The following is an 18111-nucleotide window of genomic DNA, read 5'->3' on the forward strand; positions in this document are numbered from 1 at the left end:
CATCATTCTCCACACACACACACACAATGAATCAGAGCGGGTATAGCCAGTGTCCGGTGAGGGATATTATTCAATTTCCTTTGCGGATTCTCACAACCAGAACCCCTCCACTGATGCTGCCAGAGTGACTGGGAGTGAGAACTAGCACAGTCTCACATTGCAGCTCCTCCTGTTGCAACAACTGCATTTTGTAAAGCTGCCTTCCGGGGCTGAAGGGTAGGGCTTAGGTTACTTCTTTACTAGGTTAAATAAAGTTCAACAGATGTTTATTCAAATCCTCACATTAATATATGTTGATAAAATTCAACAAAAATGCTCAATGATTGAATAAGCAGAAAAAAAGCACAGCATGTTTTTTTTTTTCTTCCCTGTGATGGTTTCGGCTGATTCTGATGTGGGCAAAATAATCTGAAAATGGGGAACAGCTGTTCTGGGAATTTCTGTACCAGATTTTGCTGCAGCAAAATATGAGTAATGGCATCCTCATCATGCTACAACTAGATTTATTGAGAGGCCATAAAAGAATGCCAAAGATTAAGAGCTACAGGTAGATGGTTTTTGGAAGCTATACACGTGTACTAAGGCGATGGGTAACAAAACAGATGAGGGCATGATTAAAAGGCTGGAGATACAACTGTACGCCATCACGTTAACATACTGTAATGGCACTCTAAAACGTAATGACTAGCAGATGATGCACACACAAACAAGAGTCATCAAATCAGAAAATACTGCCTGACACATGCACTCCAAGCAACAGCAGACAGAAACAAAACTCTATTACAAATCAAAAATATGTCAGCCTAGAAATATGCTGAGAAATAAGTACAAGTAAGGCCACTAACCTATTGACGTTAACAACCTATCCTTGCTCATTCATTCTGAAGACTTGTCACAAAAGAGAAGGACAGAACAGCCAGTAATCTGAGTCGGTTGGTTTCTATGTCAGCCCAAACGCTCAACTTACAACCTCACTCTCTATTCAGAAAGCAGGATCCCTTTGGAGCAACAGCAAAGCACATACACAAACTCAAAGACCGTCAGGTACACACGCGCAAACACACACACACACAAAGCTGTAGTCAGTACCTCCATGGCGAGCGCGGCCGTCTGCTGGTCGTAGTGGTTGAGGAGGTTGGGCATGAAGGTGATGTTGTAAGGCAGGTCCTGGCACATCCGTAGTCCTATTGGCTCACAGGTAAACGTACTGTGGCTCTCTGCTGTCTCCGCATGGATAGACAGACAGGGTGAGCAGAGGGACCAGAGGAAGAGGAGGAAGAGTGACCTAGACATGACCCTGTCTCTGTGTGAGTCCCACCTCACACTCATCCTCAATTCACAAAGCAGGGTAGGGGGAGAGAGGGATGAAGAGAGGAGATGAGGGATTAGAGAACAGCGGGGCTATTCTTCTACACAATCACACCCTGGAGATCTGTGGAGCTCGCAGGGGAGTCCTGCTGCTTCCATCCCCCAGAGAATGCACCCTGCCTGGCAACGGGATCCACAGCCAGCCTCTCTCCTCCAGGCCCTCTCTTGCTGGGTCTGTACCCGCTGGAGGGCTGAGATCATCAGCCTAGATGTTCCACCGTCCCCCCGTACAGCTATGGTCCTCTGTTCTTCTCTCCAACGAAAGAAAATGAGAAACTGCCTATTGAAAGTCTTCAGTGTTTCTTCAAAGAACGTCCAACGGCCGAGTAAAACGTCAAGCAAGACCTACAAGTTCAAATACAAAAGAATGGTAAGACAAGTGGCAAGAAAGTCCTCTAAATGTGTGTAAGTGACAAGAGCCAGGGAGTTGAAAAACAGCATCCCCATCTCTCATTTACACACGTCCCCATAGATCTTCAACATATCTGATTCAATAGACATAATGCTGTAGTTATTACATTATTATTAGTCACTTATATGTATTACATTTTCAATTGAAACATCTAAGCTACTTCTAGGTTATTGATAAGGGTGAAAACAGTTAAACATAGGCTTACAGCAACAGTGTACAAAACATTAGGAACACCTCTTTCCATGACAGACCAGGTGAATCCAGGTGACAGCTATGATCCCTTATTGATGTCACATGTTAAATCCACTTCAAATCAGTGTAGATGAAGGGCAGGAGACAGGCAAAAATATATATATTTTTAAGCCGTGAGACATGTGTAGGTGTGCCAATTCAGAGGGTGAATGGGCAAGAAAAGATTTGTCACCAAAGCCCCATATACTACCCACCACTGCGACCTGTATTCTCTTGTTGGCTGGTCCTCGCTACATATTCGTCGCAAAACCCACTGGCTGTAGGCCATCGAAAGTCCTTGCTAGGTAAAGCTCTGCCTCATCTCAGCTCACTGGTCACCATAGCAACACCCACCAGTAGCATGCGCTCCAGCAGGTATAGTTCACTGGTCATCCCCAAAGCCAACACCTCCTTTGGCCGCCTATCCTTCCAGTTCTCTGGTGCCAATGACTGTAAAGGGTTGCAAAAATCACTGAAGTTGGAGACTTGTATCTCCCTCACTAATTTTAAGCGTCAGCTGTCAGAGCAGCTCACCGATCGCTGCAGCTGTACACAGCCCATCTGGAAATAGCCCATCCAACCAACTACCTACCTCATCCCCATATTTGTTTTTCTGCTCTTTTGCACACCAGTATTTCTACCTGCACATCCTCATCTGCACATATCACTCCAGTGTAAATTGCTAAATTGTAATTACTCCACCAATATTGGCCTATTTATTGCCTTACCTCCTTACTTCATTTGCACACACTGTATACAGATTTTCTATTGTGTTATTGACTGTATGATTGTTTATCCAATGTGTAACTCTGTTGTTTGTGTCGCACTGCTTTGCTTCATCTTGGCCAGGTCACAGCTGTCAATGAGAACTTGTTCTCAACTGGCCTACTTGGTTAAATAAAAGGTGAGAAAAAAAATGAAGTGCCTTTGACAGGGGTATGATAGAAGGTGCAAGGCACACCGGTGTGTGTCAAGAACTGCAACTCAATAATAGGAAGGTGTTAAGTTTTTGTACACTCTGATTTATTAGGAAATACATTTGTCAGGATTGGATTACCGTCACTTAATTAAATGTTCAACATGATACTGTCCAATAGGTCTACGACACACACCTAGGTATGCAGGCCTGCAGGTGTCAGTCGTCCAATGTCGCTAGTGGTTTCTGTACAGAGCAATTTATTTTAATTTTTGCAGTACAACCTTGTTTGTGGGGCGTTCATTTGCTACTAAACAGCTGCGCGCACACGCCCTTACAGTCGAGTCAATCTATTATGCCCAGCAAAGTATGTTTCCTCGTCTTGAATATCCACTCTTTTCAATAGTATTTAACCCCTGCAAACTGACCACAGATGCCGACCCCTAGCCGCACGGTGGTGTGAGGTTGGCCGGGCAACTAACATGCTCTCGTCATGTTACGTATCACGGGTTGATGACTATGTCACTGGTGTCGCAAAGAAATGCAATTTAAGCTGTATATCTATACAGTAACCTCAGTGACTGTATAATAACGTAACGTTAGATACGCCGGTTAATACAAATATAATGCAACCATACAGTGGAACATTGATTTTCTATCTAGCCAAAGACATCCCTGCTAGCCCCAAGACAATTCTGACAATCTCCTGACCTAAAGGCTCGCTCCCCAACGTGTCCCGAGTCGAACACCGACCGTTAGCTAGCTGAGCTAACGCTACCATTTGTTTTTTTTTGACAGGAATGAAATAATTGTTTTCGTAATTCTTACATTATATACGAAACCTAACTCGCAAACGTGATATGGTGACGTAGCAGCTATTAAAACGTTTCGCTACTGTACCTCTAATTTCTTTTTACAAAAAATAGTCAGTGTAACAAAATCTTCCAAGCTATAACACGAGCAAACGCTTCGTAGAAACATGTAATTTTTCAAGCCCGTTTTCACACAAATAGAAAAGGCTAAACTTCACCTTCAATTGGAATTCTGCTTGATCTGCAGTGCTCTTCGCCGCTGTTTATTCCAGTTACAATACACACATAAGCACCTCTCTCTCTCTCGCTGCTGCTGTGCCTGTAAATCCATTCAATTATCTATTCCCGGACGCGCGCTTTGAGTGAGAGCGCGCAGCGCAATAAGAGCCAACTGATTGCATTATGCAAAATTATCATCGATCAGTTCAATTGATTATATATCATAGAAAAATAAAAAATATAATTAACATGTCCAATGTTATATTCATGGTTGCAAAATAGGCTGCAGAATATAGATAACAATTCCCATCCCCTACAGCCATCACCCCAATGCCAACATGTAAGGTAAACAAACAGTAATGTGGAGAGCACACCCGAGGTAAAATGTGTGAGTAGGCCTAAAGCCCACGATATGATTTGTTTTTATTGATTGCAGTTGTAAGCCTACTCAACAATAGGCAGTACAGCCTATGGTGGAAACTCGTGATGTGTAGGGCTGGGAATTGCCAGGGACCTCGATACTTTGGTACCGATATGATTTGTATTGCGATTCTATATGTATTGAGATTCAATACTATGATTTTTCGATGTTCCAAACATATAGCTCACCGTATGTCTGGGAGAAGAAAGAGCCATATTTAAGTGTTGATCAGTCATGGAAATAAAAGTGCTGAAAACAAATTGGCTCCATATAATAAATGAAAAATACTGGAGTTGATGTGGGTATAGCCAACTAGCAATAAAATAAAAATGGCAAAATTGTCAAAACAATACCATCAAAAATAATATCCCGATATGTAACAGTAACCCCCCCCCCCCATCACTAGTGATGTGTGTGAGATTGTGCTGTGCATTTCTTCCCAGTCAAGATATTCTGAGGATAGCAATGATTAGTCAAATAGTAAACATTCATTTGAAGCAGATTTAATATATTTTTATATAAAATAAAAAAAAACTAAGAGCACATTGATCAGTGTGACATAAAATCAACAAAAACAAAGCTGATGCCACTTCTGATACAAATTCCTCAGGCAACCAAAAACCATCATACAGTTGAAGTCGGAAGCTTACATACACTTAGGTTGGAGTCATTAAAACTCGTTTTTCAACAACTCCTCAAATTTTTTGTTAAACTATAGTTTTGGCAAGTCGGTTAGGACATCTACTTTGTGCATGACAATAGTAATTTTTCCAACAATTGTTTACAGACAGATTATTTAACTTATAATTCACTGTATCACAATTCCAGTGGGTTAGAAGTTTACATACACTAAGTTGACTGTGCCTTTAAACAGCTTGGACAATTCCAGAAGATGATGTCATGGCTTTAGAAGCTTCTGAAAGGCTAATTGACATCATTTGAGTCAATTGGAGGTGTACCTGTGGATGTATTTCAAGGCCTACCTTCAAACTCAGTGCCTCTTTGCTTGACATGGAAAAATCAAAAGAAATCAGCCAAGACCTCAGAAAATAAATTGTAGATCTCCACAAGTCTGGTTCATCCTTGGGAGCAATTTCCAAACGCCTGAAGGTCCCACGTTCATCTGTACAAACGATAGTACGCCAGTATAAACACCATGAGACCAAGCAGCCTTCATACGTCATTAATGTATTTTGGTGCGAAAAGCACAAATCAGTCCCAGAACAATAGCAAAGGACCTTGTGAAGAGGTTGGAGGAAACAGGTACAAAAGTATCTATATCCACAGTAAAACAAGTCCTATATCGACATAACCTGAAAGGACGCTCAGCAAGGAAGAAGACACTGCTCCAAAACAATAATTAAAAAGCCAGACTACGGTTTGCAACTGCACATGGGGACAAAGATCATACTTTTTGGAGAAATGTCCTCTGGTCTGATGAAACAAATAGAACTGTTTGGTCATAATGACCATCGTTATGTTTAGAGGGAAAAGAGGGAGGCTTGCAAGCCGAAGAACACCATCCCAACCGTGAAGCACGGGGCTGGAAGCATCATGTTGTGGGGGGTGCTTGTGGGGGCTGCAGGAGGGACTGGTGCACTTCACAAAATAGATGGCATCATGAGGTAGGAAAATTATGTGGATATATTGAAGCAACATCTCAAGACATCAGTCAGGAAGTTAAAGCTTGGTCTCAAATGGGTCCTCCAAATGGACAATGACCCCAAGCATACTTACAAAGTTGAGGCAAAATGGCTTAAGAACAACACAGTCGAGGTATTGGAGTGGCCATCACAAAGACCTGACCTCAATCCTATAGAAAATTTGTGGGCAGAATTGAAAAAGCCCGTGTGAGCAAGGAGACCTACAAACCTGACTCAGTTACACCAGCTCTGTCAGGAGGAATGGGACAAAATTCACCCAACTTATTGTGGGAAGCTTGTGGAAGGCTACCGTCTAACATTTGACCCAAGTTGAACTATTTAAAGGCAATGCTACCAAATACTAATTGAGTGTATGTAAAACTTCTGATCCACTGGGAATGTGATGAGAGAAATAAAAGCTGAAATAATTCATTCTCACTACTATTATTTTGACATTTCACATTTTTTAAATAAAGTGGTGATCCTAACTGGCCTAAAACATGGAATTTTTACTTGGATTAAATGTCAGGAATTGTGAAAAACTGCGTTTAAATGCATTTGGCTAATGTGTATGTAAACTTCTGACTTCAACCGTACATCATTAAATGTAGATCAATTCAGTTTTTCAGGAGGTGAAATGAAATTCCACTCATGCTTAAAAATAAAAATAAACTATTAAAACTGAATTGAAATTAACTTCATTTACTGAATAAATAGGATATTGACCCAACTCTTATACACAAAACATTAATGAACCACATTCCGATAGAGCACAATCCAGACAACCCACCAGGGTTTAAACTCTGAAATCCAGCTCATCTTGATGAGTAGCCTTACATTAACTTATCACTCCAAAACCACATTGTAGTATTACTACTGTAGTATCAACAACATACAGCAGCCCTGGAGGGACAACCTTCAGCCGGGCACGCACAGGTAACCCGCTTTATAGTGTCAGTCACCTCCTTATGTCAATATTGATTTTCCCCTCAGTTTGGGGGATTAGCCTTGCATGCAAAGATTACACCATGCTCGATTTAACCCAGCCCCAGATTAACCGCATCAGCGCTGAGCTGATCGCTTCTGCCTGGTGTTGGGGAATGCGAGCCCACCCCAGCTACGCCCGAAACAAACTCTTAGGACCCGTCTCAGTACTCTAAAGTGGTTTCCTCTCCCCGTTTCCTTTCCTTCATATGCACCATCAGGAAAAAAAAAAACTGGGGGATAGGAGAGGATGCAATTCAAGACAGTTGATATTGAACCACAGAGCCCTTCTCGGACAGGCTATTGCTATATTCCTACATATATCAAGTAGAGCTGGGCGATTATATTGAATTAATTCAAATTAGTGTTTTTGCGCGATATTCCAAATGCATGTATCGCAAAAAGTATGTTTATTTTTAGTTTTTATGAGCGTTTATGTCCGCTTGTTTTCATGCCTTTTTGGTCTCGTTTTCTTCGCTCCATCTGCTGTGACTGTGCACCTTAACATTTACACACACACACACACACACAGTCACTCACAACAACAAAGACAAGAGATCACTTCATTCACCCTGTGACAAGTGGCTTCAACTTGCTAGTCACTATTTGCATTTGAGGTTTGGTCCAACAGAATCAGTCATATGGACCCCCGAAAGACATTGAGATAGTATTTTTTACTGTAATAGAGGGTAAGTTAACCTCTAAAGATACCCTTTTAAGTCTCAACTCCTCAAATTGCACGAGAGCAGACTACTAAAACAGGAGTAACAATTTTGGAAAATGAATGCTCAGTTTGTCATGCGCTGCATTGCAGTACCACGTACCTCTAGCAGCATTTTAGCCAAAGACTGTTATATTAGCCGTCTAGTCTGTGTTTTAGAAATGTGCAGTAATATTCATTCTCATTTTGAGAAATAAGGTAGACCACTTGATTTCAATATCCGACAGGCTAGCATGCCGTTCAAACAGTTAGGAGATGGACAGAAGGGTGTGTTCATAACAAGGTAGAACAAACTGTTCTACTTTGTCAGCAAATAGATCCAAGTTGGCTAAACTTGAAATATAAAGATTAGCTGGTTAGTCAGTAGCACGTGGGCTTGTGCTTGAGAGATTGTTTATGAGACAAGTGTTAATTTCTATAATGCCTGCTACAAGAAGTTAGTCATTATAAGTGAATGTGCATTATGCATGGTTCGGGTTAACTAACAAAAAGGGCATATTCAAAGCCAGATCAGTGATTATTGCATAAAGCAGGTTAAACAATATTAGCGGGTCTTGTGGTTGTGGAAGGCTTATATTTAGCCTTGGTATAACTTCACAAGCCCCGAATACATTAGATTCTTGCTGACTGTTTGAAATGCAGTGCATTTGACCTTTAATTGTAAAACAAAGTATATCGTGAATTGCCCATAAATCAGATTAAAATGCAGCTAGGATTTTTAGGCATAACGGCATGATAAATTCCAAATGTGATTAAATACAATCATTTCCATGATCATAGCGGAATACTATAACGAGGATATTGATCCCAAGAATAACTTCTACACTAAAGGCGTTTGTCATTTGTGAAATGTTGGCGGATCAAGGGGAGGGTTGACATTCTCAGCAGACGTGAACAAATACAGAGACATGGTCATCTTACAGTCTAGACGCTCACTGAGAGGGAGAGGAGAGTCTTTGGTATGAGTGGCATCGGGGAGGTTCTCTGAAGAGGACGAGGTTCAGTCATCACTTTCGCCATTAAACAAATGTTGGGAAGAGACCATGAGAGAGGAGGTATTAGTTACTTCCGTAGATCTGAAAAAAAATGTATTAGATGTGTAGCATTTCAGTTTACAGTACAGAAATGACCCAGTATTTACTTTAAAATGACATGGTAAAACAGTAATTGCGCAGTCATAACCCATGAACTCATGTTTTTTAGGATTTACTAAAACAAGTAGCACTAGGCACCATGGCACCACCTAGAGGAATGGAAAAGGAAAAATATGTAAATCATGTTAAGAAGCCTAATTATGAACCCATGTATGGATGTGAAAATATTAGCATTTATATTAATTAATGTATTATGTTTGTAAAATGTGGAAAAAAAACTTGAAAGATTATTTTAAAACAAAAACATAAAATAGAAAAGGAGAAAGGGCTAGGGGGTAGTGGCTCAGGGAAGGGTCAAACACCGGTGGACTGATCGCTCACCTCCATGACTGTGGCAGTCCTCTATCCAATCAGGCTTTGGCCTTGGGGTGAGTACTCTGGATCTGCTGCTGCCCTATTGGTCAGAGCCTCTTCCTCCAGCTGGCACAGAGAAAAGAGACAGGTGAGATGGGGATTCATGGAGAGTTTGTGTGTATTGGGAAAGTATTCAGACCCCTTCCCCACATTTTGTTACATTACAGCCTTGTTCTAAAATGGATTAAATATTTTTGGCCCCTCAACCTACACACAATACACCATAATGACAAAGCAACAATGTATTGCAAATAAAAAATATAAATACCTTATTTACATAAGTATTCAGGCCCTCTGCTATGAGACTCGAAATTGAGTTCAGGTACATCCTGTTTCCATTAATTATCCTTGAGATGTTTCTACAACTTTTTTGGAGTTCATCTGTGTTCAATTCAATTGATTGGACATGATTTGGAAAGGCACACCTGTCTATATAAAAGGTCCCACAGTTGACAGTGCATGTCAGAGCAAAAATCAAGCCATGAGATTGAAGGAATTGTCCATAGAGCTCTGAGACAGGATTGTGTCGAGGCACATATCTGGGGAATGGTACAAAAAGATTTCTGCAGCAATGAATGTTCACAAGAACACAGTGGCCTCCATCATTCTTAAATGGAAGAAGTTTGGAACCACCAAGACTCTTTTGACCGCCTGGCCAAACTGAGCAATCGGGGGAGGAGGGCCTTGGTCAGGGAGGTGACCAAGAACCCAATGGTCACTCTGACAGAGCTCCAGTTCCTCTGTGGAGATGGGAGAACCTTCCAGAAGGACAACCATTTCTGCAGCACTGCACCAATCAGGCCTTTATGGTAGAGTGGCCAGATGGAAGCCACTCCTCAGTAACATGACAGCCCGATTGGATTTTTCCAAAAGGCACCTAAAGGATGCTCAGACCATGAGAAACAAGATTATCTGGTCTGATGAAACCAAGATTGAACTCTTTGGCCTGAATGCCAAGCGTCATGTCTGGAGCAAACCTGGCACCATCCCTACGGTGAAACATGGTGGTGGCAGCATCATGCTATGGGGATTTTCTTCAGCGGCAGGGACTGGGACAGTAGTCAGGATCGAGGGAAAGATGAATGGAGCAAAGTACAGAGAGATCCTTGATGAAAACCTGCTCCATGATCTCAGAAGGTGAACCTTCGCCCCAGTCTAAAAGGACAACGATCCTAAGCACACAGCCAAGACAACACAGGAGTGGCTTCAGGACAAGTCTATGAGAGGATCTGCAGAGAAGAAAGGGAGAAAACTCCCCAAATACAGGTGTGCCAAGCTTGTAGCATCATACCTAAGACTCAAGGATGTAATTGCTGCCAAAGGTACTTCAAGAAAGTACTGAGTAAATGGTCTGAAAACTTATGGAAATGTGATATATCATTTTATAAATATGCAAAAAAAAAAATAATCTTTGTCATTATGGGGTATTGTGTGTAGATTGATGAGAGAAAAACAACAATTTAATCAATTTTAGAACGCTGTAACATAAGAAGATGTGGAAAAGGTCAAGGGGTCTGAATACTTTCCAAATGCACTGTATGTGTGTGTGTTTTACCTGTTCTTTGAGGTATGCGTGTGAGCAGGGTCCTAGACCCCTCAGTACCAGTCCCACTACGAAGCACCAGATGGACAGTCCTGTTTCCAGTCCTGCCAGCAGAACACATGGGAACCACAGAGACAGGGTAGTGTCCTGAGGTAGAGGTAGAGAGAGACTTAATACATAAGTATATTGGTGTGGTGTCAAAGGAGCAGAGAGAGAGTGGTAGAGACGTACATATATCCGTGTGGTGTCGAAGGGGCAGTCCGCGTTGACTGGCGAGCGGGCGTTGATTGGCTGGTCAGTGAAGTTGCAGCCCATCATGAGGCCCCGCCCCTCATTGGTAATTGTGAGGCTAATAGCCAATAGGAGCCCGACGCCGCAGGCCGCAGAGAGTAGGGCATTCAGGAAGGAACTAATCAGAAGACCTATGTGCTGGAGTTGGGGGAGAGAAGGAGAGCGAGAGGGGACATAGGCAGAGAAGAAAGGAGGGAAAGAGGGGTGAAGTCAAGTTTAGTTTATTAGCATCCCCATTAGCTACTGCACATGCAGCAGCTACTCTTCCTGAGGTCCACATAAAAAGTACAAATACATGACAAAGTACAGAACAGTTATAGACAAGAACATTAAACATTTTTATTACATAAAACAAATATATATATATAATATATATAGAGTTAAATTGCAAAGACACCAAGAGACAACAAAAATACTATTTACACACTATTCATATTTCCAGTTAAACTAGCTCTTTAGAGGAGGAGAGTCCCTGTAATACAATATATATATATTTTTTTTTAGCTAAACTTGCTTTTTGCCTGGGTAACCTCTTGGAGCAGAGCATTCCACGGTAACATGTCTCTACACAACTGAGCGACACATGAAATCTGTTTTTGGTTTTGGGTACAGTGAAGAAACCCTGGGGGTATATGTCTGTCTGTTTGAAGTGTATGTGGATAGGCATTTTCAACACACAAATATTTCTTAAAAAGACTAGAAGTAGGAGTCATGGGAGATCAGTGGGGTGATGGTTGCAGACTTAATGGCTTACAAATATGTTATTGTTATTGATGGTCTTACCAGTTTCCAAACTGGCAGATTTCTTGACACCAATATGGCAATGATTCCTGTTGCAATGCTCTGAAAATGGAAAGACAAAACTTACGTTTTTTAAAATTGTATCTATAACATCACATTATTAGTTATTACTACAGTAACCCATAATATAGTTCTGACTGACCAGCAGTCCAGAAGTGACAGAGATTATGTTGGCTGTGGTGAACTCGGTGGTGATCTGGTCGTTGGGTTTGGAGATGTGACGCAAGATGCTACCGTGAACGATGGCTCCCAGGATGAAGTTGATGTGGCCCACTAGGATCAGAGTAAACCCCTTCTTCATCAGCCACCCCGGACCCTTCTCCTTATCTGACACACAGACACGTTGGTGATTGTACACAACTTCGACTTATTTGTTGAGAAACGTTCACAATACTGAAGACCTTATAGCCTACTGAATGTGTCACTCTAGACTCTGTGCATCTGAAACAGAGCAAGTGTTGAAAGCATTAGATTATCAGTTTACTTTCTAAATACGCAAACGAACAACTGTGCAGGGCAGGCTAGACAGAATGGTGTCTCAAGATGAAATCTCAAGGAGCCTACCGTAACGTTATTACTCATGGTCGAAGGACTGTGTATGTTATTTTCAGAGGTAGACTGGTTCTGGCAGCCAAAACAGCCAAATACTCCAGCTAAACACAAATCGATTCTCAATTGCGACATGGTTCTAGAAACATAAACGCCCTTTACATTCATATCACATCAAAATAATTTCACAAATGCAAAATAAAACACTTACTGTACACTATTTTAACTGGCTTTATCACAGTTGCAGCCGACAGAATTGTTCAGTGACAACCCGTTTCTGGCAGCCTTCTATTACCCACAGGTTTTTGGAGCATGCTAGATAGCTAATTAGTACAGGTGGTCCCTCTGTCTTATGTCCGTCTTCCGCAAGCACACGCTGTAACATGGAGATACGGCCGTGTGGGAAATCTAACCCTATAAAAAGTTGTGTATCAATTATTTTTTGCTGATACGAAAGACAAGGTCCCCATGCTTCCAAAAGCGTAATGGATGTTAATGCTCAGACAGAGCTCGGGCCCTTAACAAAAATCCCGCTGTACAGAAGACGCCTTTGTCTAATGACTCTACAGAGCCTTCTGAACATATTCACACCCATTTCCTTTCCACATTTTGTTGTGTTACAGCCTGAATTTAAATGGAGATTTTGTGTCACTGGCCTACACACAATACCCCATAATGTCAAAGTGGAATTGTGTTTATGGCAAGCATGGATAAGTACAGGAGTAAAAATGTGCTTAACAAGTCAAATAATACATCGCAGGGACTCACTCTGTGTGCAATAATAGTTTAACATGATTTCTGAATGACTACCTCTCCTCTCTACCCCACACATACAGATAATTGTAAGGTCCTTCAGTCGCGCAGTGAATTTCAAACACAGATTCAACCACAAAGACCAGCCAGGTTTTCCAATGCTTCGAAGGGAACCCATTGGTAGATGTGTAAAAGAAAAAAAAAGACATTAAATATCCCTTTGAGCATGGTGAAGTTATTATACTTGAGGGTGTATCAATACACCAAGTTACTACAAAGACACAGGCGTCCTTCCTAACTCAGTTGCCGGAGAGGAAGGAAACTGCTCAAGGATTTCACCATGAGGCCAATGGTGACTTTCAAACAGTTAGAGTTTAATGGCTGTGATAGATGAATCAACATTATAGTGCCTCCACAATACTAACCTAAATGACAGAGGGAAAAGAATGAAGCTTGTACAGAATATAAATATTCCAAAACATGCATCCTGTTGCAACAAGGCACTCAATTAATACTGAAAAAAAGTGGCAAAGCAATTCACTTTTTTTCTTGAATAGAAGGTTATGTTTGGGGCAAATTCAATAGAAAACATTACTGAGTACCACTCTCCATATTCTCAAGCAGAGTGGTGGCTGCATCAAGTTAGGGGGCTCCCGAGGTGCACATTGGTCTAAGGCACTGCATCTCAGTGCTTGAGGTATCACTAGACACCCTGGTTCAATTCCAGGCTGTATATCACAACTGGCCGTGTTTGGGAGTCCCATAGGGCGGTGCACAATTGGCCCAGCATAATCCGGTATGGCCGGTGTAGATTGTTGTAAATAAGAATGTTCTTAACTGACTTGCCTAGTTAAATAAAGTTTAAAAGAAATAAAAAATGATAAACAAAAAAAAAGGGGTATGCTTGTAATCATTATAGACTGCAAAGTTTTTCAGGAAAGAAAGAAACTGAATGTAGCTCAGCACAGGCAAAATCAGAGGAAAACTTTGTTCAGTCTGCTTTCCACCAGACACAGGGAGAGGAATTCACCTTTCAGCAGAACAATAACCTACAACACTAGGCCAAATCTATAAATCTAAGCCAAGACCTGAAAATGATATCTAGCAATGATCAACAACCAATTTGACAGAGTGAAGAATTTAGAAAACAATAAATGGCCAAATGTTGCACAATCCAGGTGTGAAAGGCTCTTAGACTTACTCAGAAATACTCACAGCTGTTATTGCTGCCAAAGGTGATTCTAACATGTATTGACTCACAGGGCTGAATACTTATCTGATGAAGATAGTGCTGTATTTTTCATATATATATATATGCCGTGCGAAAGTATTCGGCCCCCTTGAACTTTGCGACCTTTTGCCACATTTCAGGCTTCAAACATAAAGATATAAAACTATTTTTTTGTGAAGAATCAACAACGTGGGACACAATCATGAAGTGGAACAACATTTATTGGATATTTCAAACTTTTTTAACAAATCAAAAACTGAAAAATTGGGCGTGCAAAATTATTCAGCCCCCTTAAGTTAATACTTTGTAGCGCCACCTTTTGCTGCGATTACAGCTGTAAGTCGCTTGGGGTATGTCTATCAGTTTTGCACATCGAGAGACCGAAATTTTTTCCCATTCCTCCTTGCAAAACAGCTCAAGCTCAGTGAGGTTGGATGGAGAGCATGTGTGAACAGCAGTTTTCAGTTCTTTCCACAGATTCTCGATTGGATTCAGGTCTGGACTTTGACTTGGCCATTCTAACACCTGGATATGTTTATTTTTGAACCATTCCATTGTATATTTTGCTTTATGTTTTGGATCATTGTCTTGTTGGAAGACAAATCTCCGTCCAAGTCTCAGGTCTTTTGCAGACTCCATCAGGTTTTCTTCCAGAATGGTCCTGTATTTGGCTCCATCCATCTTCCCATCAATTTTAACCTTCTTCCCTGTCCCTGCTGAAGAAAAGCAGGCCCAAACCATGATGCTGCCACCACCATGTTTGACAGTGGGGATGGTGTGTTCAGGGTGATGAGCTGTGTTGCTTTTACGCCAAACATAACGTTTTGCATTGTTGCCAAAAAGTTCAATTTTGGTTTCATCTGACCAGGGCACCTTCTTCCACATGTTTGGTTTGTCTCCCAGGTGGCTTGTGGCCAACTTTAAACAACACTTTTTATGAATATCTTTAAGAAATGGCTTTCTTCTAACCACTCTTCCATAAAGGCCAGATTTGTGCAATATACTACTGATTGTTGTCCTATGGACAGAGTCTCCCACCTCAGCTGTAGATCTCTGCAGTTCATCCATAGTGATCATGGGCCTCTTGGCTGCATCTCTGATCAGTCTTCTCCTTGTATGAGCTGAAAGTGTAGAGGGACGGCCAGGTCTTGGTAGATTTGCAGTGGTCTGATACTCCTTCCATTTCAATATTATCGCTTCCACAGTGCTCCTTGGGATGTTTAAAGCTTGGGAAATCTTTTTGTATCCAAATCCGGCTTTAAACTTCTTCACAACAGTATCTCGGACCTGCCTGGTGTGTTCCTTGTTCTTCATGATGCTCTCTGCGCTTTTAACGGACCTCTGAGACTATCACAGTGCAGGTGCATTTATACGGAGACTTGATTACACACAGGTGGATTGTATTTATCATCATTAGTCATTTAGGTCAACATTGGATCATTCAGAGATCCTCACTGAACTTCTGGAGAGTTTGCTGCACTGAAAGTAAAGGGGCTGAATAATTTTGCACGCCCAATTTTTCAGTTTTTGATCTTGTTAAAAAAGTTTGAAATATCCAATAAATGTCGTTCCACTTCATGATTGTGTCCCACTTGTTGTTGATTCTTCACAAAAAAAAAACAGTTTTATATCTTTATGTTTGAAGCCTGAAATGTGGCAAAAGGTCGCAAAGTTCAAGGGGGCCGAATACTTTCACAAGGCACTGTATATATATATTTTTTACAGATGTTAGAATTTTACTTCCCCTTTACATTGCTGAGTATTTTGTGTAGATCCTTGATCATAAAAAATAATTTTAATCCCATTTGTGGAACAAAATGTGGAAAAAGTCAAAGGGTGTGAATACTTTCTGAAGGCTTTGTATGTACAATGTAATGGAGCTGAGACTCAAGACAAAGGGCTAACTAAATCGGGTGACAGAATGGTTGCCTTGCCAAAGTGAAAACAAGAATTTACCTGTGCAAATCAAAAAAAGGTAGCTTTCTCCGGTACAAGAAAAGTTATTTAAAGTTTACTTACCGAAACCAGACATACTGTTGCAGTATATTTGTCCAGATATAGGCTATTTCTTGGAGGATAACAGACAGGCCTACGTCTTTATTTTGTATTGTCATGAAAAAGGTCCTCTGGAGTTGGAGACGTCAGGGGATTTACCTGTCAAGCGGAAGCTGGGCATTCACGGGAGGACAAAGGTTAGTTTTTATATGCAAATTAGATTAGAGTGGGTGAGCGGGTTACATTTTCTCTCAATCTCAGTGTGTGTGTGAAGTGGTTGGAGGTAAAAGAGTCAGCTAGATGTCTGTGTGTATCAAATAAAATACTATTGGCCGGTTACACATATTTTGCAGATGTTAAAATCGGAAACGCTTGTGTTCCTAGCTCCAACAGTGCAGTAATACCGAACAATACACACAAATCCCCCAAAATATGAATAAATATATTAAAACGAGCAATGTCAGAGTCCGGAATATAAATATCTGTAGCCTATATAAATTGTGTGTATAGACATTATGGACAGTATAGAGAAGGTGTATCTAAGATGAGCCTCGACTAGAATACGGTATTTACATAAGTGGGTAAAACGCTATGTAAAACATTATTAAAATGACCAGTATTCAATGACTATGTACATAGGGCAGTTCCCTAAACATCAGACTGTTATCATGGTTACTCCATGATATCAGTCTGAAAGAAGTCACTGTAAAAAAAAGATACAATAGTCTATAAGACAGAATGTTGAATAAAATGATATTTGAGGTAGCGGTTGTACATGCTGTTGGTCCTTTTGGTGGTAGGTGGAAATAGGGTATCCTCAGGAAAGTGTTGTTCCCCCTACTTTTTGAGGGCCGGTAGGTTCTGTCACTTGTATTTTCAATCTCTTGACTTATTGCACAATATGTACACAATAGCCAAACCAAAGTAGTTGACCAAAGCTCGTTTCCTCGCAAATCAGCTGGAAGTTAAAGCCATTTGGGCTGTGGTTCAATTAGGCTCAGCCATACTTTGCAAGTGTTAAGTTAGATTTTGCGTCAGTATTGAAAATAAAAAAAACTGAAAAACAAAAAAAAGGTTCTTAACACTACTCTGTGGATATTTTGGCAAATTTTTCAAACAGCAGAAGGACAAACTGCACAGACAACTGCTAGAGCAAATAAAAATAAAAAACAGCTTCCATCTCTCGATCCCAGCTTTGATGCACCTGTACGGTCTCTGCGGGGCCAAGCCACATTTCTTCAGCCTACTGAGATTGAAGAGGCACTGTTGCGCCTTCTTCACCAGTGTCTGTTGGGATGGACCATTTCATGTTTTGTGCACGCTGAGGAACTTTGAAGCTTTTCCACCGTCTCCACTGCGGCCCTGTCAATGAGGGTGTGCTCCCTCTGCTACAGTATCTCCTGAAATCCACGATCAGCTCCTTCGTTTGGTCAACATTGAAGATATTTTCCTGTCTACAGGGAAGTGTCTCATCGTAGGTAAATCAGGCCTACCACAGTTGTCTTCTGCAAACTTGAATTGAGTTGGATACGTGCATGGCAGTCATGGGTGAACAGGGAGTACAGGAGGGTGCTGAGCACACACCCTTGTGGGACCCATGTTGAGGATCAGCGTAGCAGAGGTGTTGTTTCCTATCTTCACCACCTGGGGTCTGCCCATCAGGAAGTCCAGGACCCAGTTGCACAGGGTGGCGTTCAGACCCAGGGCCCAGAG

General features: G+C 41.3%; 2 protein-coding genes across 4 annotated transcripts in view; both read right to left on the minus strand.

Annotated features, from left to right (window-relative positions):
• LOC109903907 (frizzled-3) overlaps positions 1-5103 on the minus strand; it is a 39267-nt gene extending 34164 nt beyond the window's left edge. The window contains exons 1-2 of the mRNA XM_020500917.2: positions 3958-5103; positions 1090-1713 (exon numbers count right to left, since the gene is read on the minus strand). Of these exons, the coding sequence (XP_020356506.1) occupies positions 1090-1329 (240 nt within the window). The 5' untranslated portion in view covers positions 1330-1713; positions 3958-5103. The remainder of the gene's footprint in view (positions 1-1089; positions 1714-3957) is intronic.
• A 1411-nt stretch (positions 5104-6514) lies between these two features.
• Positions 6515-16884, minus strand: LOC109903151 (keratinocyte-associated protein 3-like). Of its 3 annotated transcripts, none has more exons than XM_020499787.2 (7): positions 16423-16884; positions 12013-12197; positions 11853-11912; positions 11010-11207; positions 10791-10925; positions 9203-9301; positions 6515-8737 (listed from the first exon to the last, which is right to left on the minus strand). In XM_020499787.2, the coding sequence occupies exons 1-6, from the start codon at positions 16433-16435 to the stop codon at positions 9224-9226; spliced, it is 669 nt and encodes a 222-aa protein (XP_020355376.1). In that variant the 5' UTR covers positions 16436-16884; the 3' UTR covers positions 6515-8737; positions 9203-9223. The 3 variants fall into 3 exon arrangements, with proteins under 3 accessions (XP_020355376.1, XP_020355375.1, XP_020355377.1); XM_020499786.2 differs by having other exon boundaries at positions 6515-8803; positions 16423-16882; XM_020499788.2 differs by lacking the exon at positions 16423-16884 and adding an exon at positions 12631-13191 and having other exon boundaries at positions 6515-8803.
• Between the last annotated feature and the right edge of the window lie 1227 nt (positions 16885-18111).

The sequence above is a fragment of the Oncorhynchus kisutch genome, linkage group LG14 (assembly GCF_002021735.2).
Source record: "Oncorhynchus kisutch isolate 150728-3 linkage group LG14, Okis_V2, whole genome shotgun sequence".
Lineage (NCBI taxonomy): Eukaryota > Metazoa > Chordata > Actinopteri > Salmoniformes > Salmonidae > Oncorhynchus > Oncorhynchus kisutch.